This window comes from Neopelma chrysocephalum, unplaced genomic scaffold (genome assembly GCF_003984885.1).
Source record: "Neopelma chrysocephalum unplaced genomic scaffold, ASM398488v2 Primary Assembly neopelma1_63, whole genome shotgun sequence".
NCBI lineage: Eukaryota > Metazoa > Chordata > Aves > Passeriformes > Pipridae > Neopelma > Neopelma chrysocephalum.
Genome location: NW_020897720.1, coordinates 867,230 through 878,157, shown reverse-complemented (window position 1 = coordinate 878,157; position 10,928 = coordinate 867,230). Strand labels below are relative to the sequence as shown.

At 59.2% G+C, this 10,928-nt stretch overlaps 3 protein-coding genes across 3 annotated transcripts in view; all 3 read right to left on the bottom strand.

Annotated features, from left to right (window-relative positions):
* Window positions 1–446: 446 nt before the first annotated feature.
* Window positions 447–2,669, bottom strand: WDR55 (WD repeat domain 55). Its single transcript, XM_027682359.1, has 8 exons — window positions 2,631–2,669; window positions 2,408–2,553; window positions 2,214–2,314; window positions 2,057–2,144; window positions 1,740–1,919; window positions 1,558–1,657; window positions 1,304–1,473; window positions 447–803 (listed from the first exon to the last, which is right to left on the bottom strand). The coding sequence occupies exons 1-8, from the start codon at window positions 2,649–2,651 to the stop codon at window positions 485–487; spliced, it is 1,125 nt and encodes a 374-aa protein (XP_027538160.1). The 5' UTR covers window positions 2,652–2,669; the 3' UTR covers window positions 447–484.
* An 800-nt stretch (window positions 2,670–3,469) lies between these two features.
* The window catches only part of IK (IK cytokine), an 8,341-nt gene continuing 882 nt past the window's right edge, over window positions 3,470–10,928 (bottom strand). Inside the window, exons 3-20 of the mRNA XM_027682353.1 lie at window positions 10,748–10,840; window positions 10,262–10,321; window positions 9,560–9,727; window positions 9,365–9,479; window positions 9,103–9,173; window positions 8,939–8,985; window positions 8,542–8,705; window positions 8,315–8,423; window positions 7,891–7,930; window positions 7,280–7,499; window positions 6,924–6,942; window positions 6,170–6,248; window positions 5,826–5,906; window positions 5,218–5,275; window positions 4,883–4,971; window positions 4,474–4,582; window positions 3,868–3,902; window positions 3,470–3,698 (exon numbers count right to left, since the gene is read on the bottom strand). Coding sequence (XP_027538154.1) covers window positions 3,671–3,698; window positions 3,868–3,902; window positions 4,474–4,582; window positions 4,883–4,971; window positions 5,218–5,275; window positions 5,826–5,906; window positions 6,170–6,248; window positions 6,924–6,942; window positions 7,280–7,499; window positions 7,891–7,930; window positions 8,315–8,423; window positions 8,542–8,705; window positions 8,939–8,985; window positions 9,103–9,173; window positions 9,365–9,479; window positions 9,560–9,727; window positions 10,262–10,321; window positions 10,748–10,840 — 1,585 coding nt within the window. The 3' untranslated portion in view covers window positions 3,470–3,670. The remainder of the gene's footprint in view (window positions 3,699–3,867; window positions 3,903–4,473; window positions 4,583–4,882; window positions 4,972–5,217; window positions 5,276–5,825; window positions 5,907–6,169; window positions 6,249–6,923; window positions 6,943–7,279; window positions 7,500–7,890; window positions 7,931–8,314; window positions 8,424–8,541; window positions 8,706–8,938; window positions 8,986–9,102; window positions 9,174–9,364; window positions 9,480–9,559; window positions 9,728–10,261; window positions 10,322–10,747; window positions 10,841–10,928) is intronic.
* The window catches only part of SLC35A4 (solute carrier family 35 member A4), a 27,956-nt gene continuing 23,612 nt past the window's right edge, over window positions 6,585–10,928 (bottom strand). Inside the window, exon 2 of the mRNA XM_027682362.1 lies at window positions 6,585–6,622. The gene's annotated coding sequence lies outside the window, so the exon portion shown is untranslated. The remainder of the gene's footprint in view (window positions 6,623–10,928) is intronic.

Genomic DNA, 10,928 nt, shown 5'->3' with positions numbered 1-10,928 from the left:
ACCCTCGGGACCCTCAGCCACACCAGCCCAAACTTGCCCCCCAATCTGGGGCCATCCCCGGGGCTCCTCGCACAGGGGCCTCCGAACCCCAAAACTGCGGCTGTACCAGGGAGCCACTGCGGGGCAACACTGTCCTGTCCTGTCCTGTCCTGTCCTGTCCTGTCCTGTCCTGTCCTGTCCTGTCCTGTCCTGTCCTGTCCTGTCCTGTCCTGTCCTGTCCTGTCCTGTCCCGCCCAGTCCCCTCTGCTCCTTTAAGATACCGCCCACCGCCCAACTTGAGTGGCAGCTCTCGCAGCCAATCAGAACGCCCGCGCCCCGCCCACCAACGCTGTAGGATACACGCTTGGCCCCGCCCCGTGGGCGGGCACTCCCGGAAACCGCGGATCTGATTGGCCGCGCCGTGCGGAGGGGCCGCGTGAAGCCCCGCCCCCGCGGCGGGCGGGGCGGCAGCGCTGAGGGGGCGGCTCCCCCGGCGCGGGGCCGCTCAGTCACTGTCGCTGTCGCCGTCGCCTCCCCCCGCCGCCGCCTCCTCGGGCTCGTCGCGCAGGTCGGCGAAGAAATCCTCCCCGCTGCCAAACGCCTTGCTGCTGAGGGCCCGCAGCGGCCCGCCCCGCTTCTTCTTGCGGCGATAGTCGTCGACCACCAGCGAGCGCAGCGCGGACACGTCCCAGAACTTCACCTTCTGGTCGTGGGCGCTGCTGGCCAGGAGGGTCCCGCCCGGCCCCAGGGCCAGCTGCTCGATGGGCTCGCCCAGGTGCTGCCCCACGCTCCCCACCACGCGGTTCGGCAGCACGTTCACGGCCCTGGCACCGCGGGACGAGGTGAGGGCCGGGCGGGGGGAAATGGGGCACCACGGGCCCGTCTCCCCCCCGCGACCTGTGTGCTGGGCAGGGCTGAGCCCGTCATACAGCCTCCCTATCCCCTCCCACCCCATCCCCATCCTGCACCTCCCCATCTCCATCCCACTCCCCACAATCTCTCTCCATCCCATCCCACCCCCTTCCCATCCTATCCCCATCCCATCACAACCTATCCCACCCCCAATTCCTCCCCACTCCTCCCCATCCCATCCCACCCCCCACAATCCCTCTCCATGTCATCCCACCCCCTCCCTGTCCCACCCCATGTCCATTGCAATCCCCTCACCCCATCTCCATTCCACCCCCTTCCCTCCCCATCCCACTCCCCAAAATCCCTTCCCATCCCACCCCATCTCCATCCCACCTCTCCACAATTCCTCCCCATCCCACACCTCCCCATCCCTCTCCATCCCACCCCACCCCGTCTCTCCACTCCCCCTGACCTGATGACCCCGTCCAGGGACCCCACACACACGATGCTGTCCGTGATGGGCACCATGCAGTCGATGGACTCTGCCCTCAGCGCAAAGCGGTCGCTGGCGGCCCCAAACCCGTCCCAGTTGAAGAGGTAAATGGTGCCCTCACTGGAGCCACACGCCACTTTCCTCCCCCTCTGGGCACGTGAGGCAGAACAAGAAACTCAGAGCATGGACATGCATCCATGGGATCCTGCTCCGTGTCAGGGGACAGCGCCAACCTTCAGCAGCACCACGGACGTCAGGTCCCCGTTCTGCGGCTCCGAGAGCAGGTCAAAGCGCCGCCTCTTCACGTTGTACACGCCCAGGGTGCCATCCCCGCTGCGGAAGGGACACACTGTGAGCAGGGGACACAGCACAGGGCGCTGCCCCCAGCGGACACCGGGAGCCCGACCCCAGGTACCTGGCGGTGAGCAGGATCTTCCCGTTGCCATCCACGGCCATGGCACTGATGTATTCCTCCTGCTGCCGGGCCTCCAGGATGGCATCGCCCCTGCGCAGGTCCCACACCTTCACCGCCCCGCCGTCATCGCCCGTGGCAAAGACGTGGTGGTCGATGGGCAGCACACAGTTGAGGGCCGAGCTGCAGAGAGCCCACGGTCATGGATCACACAGCGGGATAACGGTTCCCGGAGCACCGGGAACAACGCTCCGGGCTCTGCCTGCCCGCCTCCGGCAGGGAAGGGAAGGGCCCAGGATGAGCCGCCTGTGCGGACTTACCCGTGGGCTTTGGGAAAGCGCGTTTCCAGCCGTCCCTCCTCCACCGTCAGGATGTGGATGGACTTGTCCTTGGACACGGTGAAAAGCTCTGGGGAGCCCCGTCAGTGCCCCCAGCCCCGCCGTGCCCCCCGTGCCGCCCCACGCGCCCCGCACTCACTCTGCCCGTCCTGGGAGAACGCCACGTCCCGGCACGACTTGAGGTGATGCCCCGAGGACCAAAGCTGCCGGTTCTCCCCCTCGGTGCAGGAGTACGAGTACCTGCGGGCACGGGGAGTGCTCGCCGGGAGCCGCGGGCGGTGCCTAGCGGTGCCCAGGGCCGGGACCCCTCCCCACGCCCCCGGCCCCACTCACAGGTACACATCGCCATCCACGTCCCCCGCGGCGAGCAGCGGCCGCTCCGGGTGCAGGGCGATGGCGTTGGCCGTGGCCTCGAAGCAGATGTCCTCGGGGGTGTCCCGCAGCCGCGGCTCCCGCGCCGCCGGCTCCTCCGAGGAGTCCTGGGGGCAGCGGGGCCGTGGGACCGGGGCCGTGGGGCTCAGGGGCATCGGGGTCCCGCAGCCCCACGCGTGCTCACCTCCTCCATGGCGGCCGCCATGGCACCATGTGATTTGCATGTCCACGCCCCTCGTTTGCATAACACCGCCTCTTTGCTTATGTAGGACCGCCTGCATTCCTCCAGCGCTCCTTGGACCGGCCCCGGCCCGGCGGGACTGCGGGATGTCACCGGTTCGGGGTGTCACCAGCTCGGGGTATCGCCGGCCCAGGCTGTGGCCGGCACCCCCCGGCGAGTTCCAGCCCGTGGGCCCTTGTGGCCCCATTTCAGCAGGACTCGCCTCCTCCGCCTCCTTTTTTTACTGTTCACCAATGGGAGTCCCACGGGTTCCCCAGTTCACACCACGGGCCTCCTGCCGCTGCGTCCCAGGGGCACTTTGGTTCCTTTCACAGCCCGAGGGGCCCCAGCCCAGCCAGGGGCCACCATCAACACCCCTGCCCTTGTCCAGAGGGGCCATCCCAGCTCCCTGCTGGCCCTGCATGGTGGGGACAAGCTTTGCCTGGTGCTGGCCCCATCACACCCACCCACAGCCACCCCTAGCAGCTGTCAGGGCAGCTTGCACATCCCCTGCTTCAGGCCCTTGCACTTTCTGTACTCCTGTTGAAGGTCCCCTTTCCTCTCCCTGCACTGAGGCACAGGATGTTCAGCTGGGACTATTGCCCCCAGATAGGCTTAACCTGTTAATTTTATCCAGGGGTGCTGCCCCCCACCCCAAAAGTCTCCCACAATAAATACCCTTAGCCAGGGTTTGCCCTGTCAGCCCCCAGAGTGCCTGGTAGGTGGAAAAGAAGTCCTGGCATCCCTGCTACTCCGAGCCCAGCCCAGGCACCTTCTCCTGCCCACACAAACAGAGGCTCATGCAAACTTATTGTAACTTTATTAAGGGTACAACATTTACACTGCACAGGCTCTACAGCAAAGAGTGGAGAGAGGGGAGAGCCCCCCAGCCCAGAGCAGAAAGTGGACGGTGTGTGGGGCAAGGAGAGCACACCAGGACACTTCTGGGAACAGCACCCAGCAGGATGGGCTTCCAGGAATGGGAGGAGGATATGCTGGAGACATCAGTACTTGGGACGTTTCACTTCAACCCTGGAAGACAGAGAGGGGCAGGAAGGTGGTGAGGGTGCAGGGCAGGCAGCTCTATCACCCTCCCATCCAGAGTTCAGCACCAGGGACCACAGTTTCACCCCACAGAAGGGTGAGGGGGCCCCAAGAGGGCCCCTGCAGCTGAGCCCTGAGGAGACACAACTGTACTGACCCATCAGCCTCCAACTTCTTCCTCTTCTCGATGATCTGCAGAGAAAGCACAAAGTGCCATTACCCTCAGGGAATGTGGCTGTTCACAACCTCAGCAGAGGGGCTGGAGGGTCCCAGATACACCCAGATCACTGGATCCAGCCCAGAGCGAGCTGAGCGGAGCAGCTTGTTCCCCCTTTGCTCCTTTTTGGCCACCACAGACCATCTGTTTTCATGTTGTCCATCCCATCCCATACTCTTGGGGTGCCCATTGGCCAGCTCACCCTCCCAGGACAACCCCCAGCTCTGCCAGCTGGCAAACAGGGAGCCACCAAACATGGTCTGTCCCCTCCAAGCCCCTTTGGATGGCTCCAAACTTATAATTTGGGTACATTCACCTGCTGCACAGCCCAGAGCAAAAAACCCCTGACTGAAGCCCAAAGTATTTGGCTGATGCTCTTGCAAGGAGCAAATCCAACTGCTCGAGAGCTGGCCCTGCTGCACACACACTCCAGCAGTGTCCCAGTGCCATGACTGGGACAGTGAGGGCAGGACTAGCTGGGAGCTGTCCTGGGCTACACTGGCAGTTTGTGGATTAAGTCCCCAGGCCCCAGCACCAGGCACTCACCGCGCTGATCTTCTTCCACTGCCGGTCCAGCTCTGCCTTGTCATTCGTCTCCTTGAAGCGGCGGGTTTTGCGCCCCTCAGACATCTTGATCCCGTACTGGAACGCTGCCCTGGGGAAGGAGCAGGACAGCTCAGTGCTTGCAGGGAATTCACAGCCTGCCAGAGAAAAGGATGCATCTCCCCAGCCATAAACACATACTCCAGACCTGGCTTTGGCCCCTGAAATCAGGGCGGGAGTCCTCAAAAGTGATTCTAAGAGCAAAGACAAATCAGCAGGCCCTGGACCCACCGCTCCTCCTCAGGGCCTCACCAAGGCACACCCATCTTGTTTAAGCTCCCCCAGCACCCAGGTTTGGCCAGCATGGCCACCCCACCCACAGAGGGTGGCCCTTCCCATAGGCTGCACTCACTTGGGCAGAGCCTCCTTGTTGTTCATGTACTCGCTGTACTCCTCCTGTGTGTCGAAGTCCCAGCGGCCCAGAGGCCCCTTCTTGTTACCCTGCAGGGAGAGAACAACTCAGAGCAGCTCCTCAGTGGCTGCTGGTCAGGGTGTCTGACACAGCCCTATGTGCCCAGCCACAAGCTCAACCTCCCACCAGCCTTGGCTCTGGATCCCCTCCCTGAAAAGCTCCAGGCAGGAGACATTCAACACCCAGCTCCAGGGCTTTCTCTCTCCCATGGGATCCTCTCAGCCAGCACTAGTACCCAGTTTGCTGGCTGCTTCTAAAGGCTGGTGACAAAATACCTGATCCATTTTGCTGTAGTCCACCTCTTCATCACTGTCCACAGCCATATCATCCATTCTGGGAAGGAAAAAGCAAGGAAAGGGTTTAAAGTGGGTCCATGGGACATAGATCAGGACCTTTGAGCTGGTGGGAGCCCTGTCTTGCGGCCTCAGACCAAATGCACTCAGTTCCTGGATCAGAGAGAAGAACCCCCAGGGCTGCAAGTCTCGCAGGTGAGCTGTACCACAGAGCACTCCAATGCTCCCAGGATGACTCTACAGGCTGAAAGCTGTTCCTCTTCCATTGAGAGAGGCCAGAGCTCCAGATGGATTACCTGAGAATTCAGATTCCCAGCCACTTCAGCCTCTCCCAGGCTGTGAGGGGCTGCAGCTCTGAGCAGCTATGTACAGCAGGGAGCAGCTAAGAAAAGGCCAGGTCTGCCAGAACCAAAGACTGGGGGAACATTTTAACAGTCAACTGTAACCACAGACAAGGCCAGGCCTGCTCCCCCAACAAACAGTGGGGCTGATGTTCAAGTTCTTGCTGCCAGAGAACAGCAGCCCCCCCACACACCCTGATCCCCTTTACACACCCCACTCCCACCCCGCAGCCTCCCGCTGTTCCTTACGTGGCAGGGTAGCACTCGGCATAGCTGTTGGACATGCCAAAGAAGTCTCCCAGCTGCTTCTTGTCCTCTGGCTTCTTCAAGGTGACAATAGTTAAGGAAAGCACCACCACAAGCCCTACAGCTATAGGCTGAGCACAGCCAGCTGGAAAACCACCTCCTGCCCCAACACTGCCAAATCGGAGGGTGCAGAGCTCATGTTTGGTGTAGGAGCAGCAAGGTTTGGGCAGCATTTCCCTGCTCCCAGGTGAGGCAAGACAGTCCCACAGCCGTGCAGGGGCAGGGCCTGCCTGCAAGGGCAGCCTGGGCCCACACCCAGGCAGGCTGGCATGGACAGTAAAGGATATGCCTCTGCTCCTTCCCAGCCAGCAGCTCCAGCAAACTTCTCGTTGATGGACTTGATGAGCTCCTTGGCTGAGCCAGGTCCTGGGGTAGAGAGAGCAGCAGGTTAAATTCAGGGGGAGGAACAGGTCACTGCAATACACATGGAGCTGGGCAGAACCTCCATGGGACAGGGTAGCAGGCAGGACAGGCTGCAAGTGAGGTAGGACAGCAGCAGCAAACCAGTCTGATCACAGGACACTTGGAATGTTAGAGCGGTTGGGGTGGAGGGGACCTTAAAGACATCTTGTTCTCCCCTTGCCACGGGCAGGGACACTTTCCACTAGCCCAGCTTGCTCCAAGCCCCATCCAACCTGGCCTTGGACACTTCCAGGGCTGCGACATCCACAGCTTCTCTGGGCAACCTGTGCCAGGGCATCACCACCCTCACAGGGAAGAATTTCTTCCTAATATCTAACCTAAATCTCTCATCTTTTAGTTTAAGACCATTCCCCCTTGTCCTATTACTTCTCTGTCCAAGAAAAAGCCACTCTCCCTCTTTATTATAAACCCCCTTTAGGCGCTGGAAGGCTGCAATGAGCTCTGCCTGGAGCCTTCTCCCTGGAATCCTCCTCAGCTTACAGGACTCCTCTGCACAGTCCACACGCACAAGATTCTTCACCCCAGAGGCCTCACAGCAGGCAATTCCCTCTGTCACAGCAGTTCTGAAATCTCCAACCCTGTACAACGTCTTTCAGGTGTCCACACCACTTTACTCACCTTTGTCGATGTCTGTGGGCTGCAAAGAAGAGAGAGACACAATGTGACCCAGGAGGGCTGAAGGCAGGCGAGTGACAGTGCTGCCTGATGTGCAGCTCTGCTTTCAGACTCTGTTCCAAGCCCTCAGAGCTGAACCACAAACACTACAAGGTTTGTGCTAGTCCTGCCTCAATTGCTGAGAGACAGGACAAACACTCAGCCACCCACCAACCCCTGGGGACAGACAGAGCTCAGCAAGAGCTGACACTGTCATGTGTAGGGGCACCCAAAGCCCTCAGGGCAACCCCACAGCCCCACAGCCCCACTCCTCAAAGGGCAGAGCTCAGGTGGGACTGTCCTTCCTGAGCAGAAGTTACCTCATCATCAGCCTTGGGCTTCTCAAAGTAGCTGTGCCTCTTCTTCTCCTCCTCCCTCTCTCGGTCCCGCTCCCTGTCTCTCTCCCGGTCCCGGTCGCGCTCTCGGTCCCGGTCGCGCTCCCGGTCCCTGTCACGCTCTCTCTCCCGGTACCTCTCCCGTTCCTTGTCCCGTGGCATTTTGGCAGTGGAGGGCACATAATCCCCAATGTCTTCAAAGATGCTACAAGTGGGAAAGAGCCTGGGGTTATGGGTGCTGCAGGAGGAGAGGCCACAGTCACCTCCCTGTGACCTGGAACCTGGTAACAGAGCACAAAGCACCAGCACCGAGAGCTAGGGACAGCAGATGTGGAACCGGCTTCCACATATGTCAGAGGTATCGCTGTATTTCTGTTCTCTTCTGCTGCTGGATCTCCATCTTGTAGTCCAGAGCAACAGTCCCCGCCTGCCTCAAGCCCAAAATCCAAACCAGTGCTTGCCTCCTACAGCCTTGTCCTACAAACTGCAGGTCCAGCAGCTCCAAACCCAGCCCTCTCCAAACGTGGTGGGCCAAAAAGACATTCCCTAAGGCAGAGAGCTGTGACCCCAAAGCCTGTGGGCAGGGTGACACTTACTTCATATCAGCTTCAGGAGGCTTCTTCTCATCCAGCTTCCCTGCAAGGACACAACAGCAGTGAGAGGCACGTCATCTGCTGCTTCCCTGTCCCCAGTCCAGGTTCCAAACCCCTGGAGCGGCAGGCCTGGAGGATGTCACCACATCATACTCAGCCCCCTCAGGAAACCATTGCGCCCCTCCCCAACAGGGGACATTTCCTAGGGAACTAGACCTTCCCCAGGAAGTTCAGAGCAGCACAAGGCACCCTCACAGCTGTCATTTCCCAGCAGCCTGTCCTTCAGGACACAGTGCTCAGGAAGTGCTGTTCTCCAAGCCCACTGGCTCACGGAGCAAGGGAACGGCACACCCCAAAACACGTCTCATTCCCTCAGGTTCTGCTCCAAGCACTGAAGTCCTCCTATTCAGTTCCCTTCAGCTCGTACCTTTGTCCTTCTTCTTGAGCTTCTTGTTGCGGGTGCCCTGCCTGAGGTAGGAGAGGATCTGCGTGAGCTTGCTGATGACAATGTCGTTGGTAGTCAGGGTGGTCTGTGCCTGAAAGGCAAATCCACGAGGAAGCATCCTGCTCCCTTGGCAGGGACCCCCCTCTGGATAAACCTGCTCTGGCCTATTCAGACCAGTGAGGCAAGGCAGGCTGAGGCCAGCTGGGTACCTCCATGGTGGGGCAGTCGGCCTTGCTGCGGATCAGTGTGGTTGGGATGTCAGTGTCGGCGTACTCATCGTCCAGATCCACCACGTAGGCCATCCTGCCTGGCAGGAACAGCTCATTCCGCTCGTAGGTCTTGCTCTTGAACAGAATGCGGTAGATGTTGCGGCCTGGAGAGCAAGGAAAAGTGTGGGAGAGCAGCGGACAAGCCCATGGAGCACGTTCAGTTTATCAGCAACACCAGAATCGCCTCCTAAGCGACACACTTCCTACAGCCCTCAAATCCAGGACTCCTCCCCCTCCAATGACTAAAGGTTTTCATTCCTCCATTCACCCTCCAGGATTTTTCCCACATTCATGGCACAACAAAAGGTGGGGAACAGCCACACCCACACAGTCTTACCCAGCCGGGTCTTAAATTCAATTTTGTTCTCAGGATCTTCATCTTTCCTGAATGAAAACAGAAACCAAAAGTGTTAAGCCAAGCAAACGCCTCTCCTGCCTCCTCCTCTCTGGGAGGCAGCTGCAAAATCCTTTTTGAGGAGTCCAAAGTCCTCAGCCACTCACTTAGTCTCTTTCTGGGGCTTCTCCATCATTTCTTCCTCCTCCTTCTCCTTGCTGGCGATCTCAGCCCGTACCTGGATGTGCAGAACATCCACGCATTACAGCCAACCCCAGACACTGCCACCAGCGCCCAGACCCTTCAGCAACCCTTCCCACGAAGGGAAATCCAAACTGCCAAGATCAAAGCACCTGGAAATGGAACTACCAGCCTCTGCCTGTGGGAGAGGGCAGGGCAGAAGAACAGCCTGGTGGTGTCTGCGCTCACCTTCTGCAACAGCGCAAAGTCCAGACCCTTCACCAAGTGAGTGTGCTCCATGTCACCACCCAAGAACTTGGACTCCTGGATCAACTGTCTCCTCTTCTCCGCAGCAGATTTATCCCTGGGCAGTGAGAATGGAGCCAGTTAGAAGCCAGTTAAGGATCAGGCTGGCGAGCCCAGGCCCCACCACAGCTCACGTACGCCTCGGCCGTGGGCCCCACAGCCCTGTAGTTGGCCGTGGTGCTGATCAGCTCCGTCTCCTCGTAGTCCTTGTTCACTCCATCCCTCCTCTCCTTGGCTCGGTCCCGGTACTTCTCGGCCAGTTCCCTCTCGCGCTCGATCTCCTGCTGCCGCAGCTTTGCATAGTAGCTGGGGGTGGGAAACGCCTCCAGGTTAAGAGTGACACGTTCATGTTTTTGGGGTCAGATAACAGCCTCTGAGGCCCCACGTGTCTGTCCTGATCCCAACACCCTCCCCAAACCCACACTAAACTGCCACGGGATACAATGTGCATGGAGGACACCAGGCAAGAGGAAAGTGCTGTACTGAGGCCAACTAAAGAGCAGTTCCACTTTCCCTTCCAAAGAGAAGGAGTCCAGCACAGTCCTGTTGTGCAGACGTGCCCTAAAGGACACAGTGACCACTACCCATGCCCCACCACTTCCCTCCTCTACCAGACACCCACAGAGCCTCTTCTGCTTCTTCTGGAGGTGAAGCTTCACCCTCATCCTGCTGCTGTCCTCCCACAGCTGTTCCCACAAGCAGTGACAGGCCCTCAAGCTGAGCTCTTCTCCAAAGCTCCAAAATAATCCCTCTTTAGGAGCTCAAGAGCTCAGAAGCTCCTTCCATGGGAGGGACACGATGTATAATGACAAGTCCTGATACAATGCTTTTCCCATTTACCTTTTCTTCTTCCTCCTGCGAGCAGCTGGATCTTCATCCTCGTTGTACTCCCGGGGCATCCTGGAAAAGGGTGAGAAAACACATGTGTATTCTGCAGAGCCACAAGGATGGCAGGTGGAGAGAACAGTCCCTCAGACCCAGAACGGCACTGAGGAGCTCCAAGATGGAAAAGCACAGTCCCTCTCCCTAATTTCTTCCTAATTCCACTCTGCAGCAGGGAGAGGAGGGGAAAGCACTGATTTTCACCAAACAAAAACCAAATCTGCCTCCTGCACAAAGTGTCTTAACAGCCATGAACTTCATTCTGGTTTTGACAGCAGCCCTGACCCACGTGCTTCCCCACTTCACACACTCATCAGGAAAACCCCCTGTAGATACTCCACTGCAGAGTGCATGGGAGAGGATGACCTGAGCATGGAGCCCCAGAGGGAAAGCAGGAAAGCAAGCCTAGATTGTCCCATGGTCCTGTAAAACAGTCCTACTCACTCATGGTGGCGAGATTTGGACGGTGGCGCAGATGTCGGCGCAGCCCGCGGGGTCATGAGGAGCTTCCTGAAGTCTTCATTGGTCAGTTTGGATCTGCAAGGGAGAGAGGCAACAGAAACCATCATTCCCAAAGAGCTTTGGCGCAGGACAGCTTCCACGGAGGCAGTGGGTTTGCCAGCAG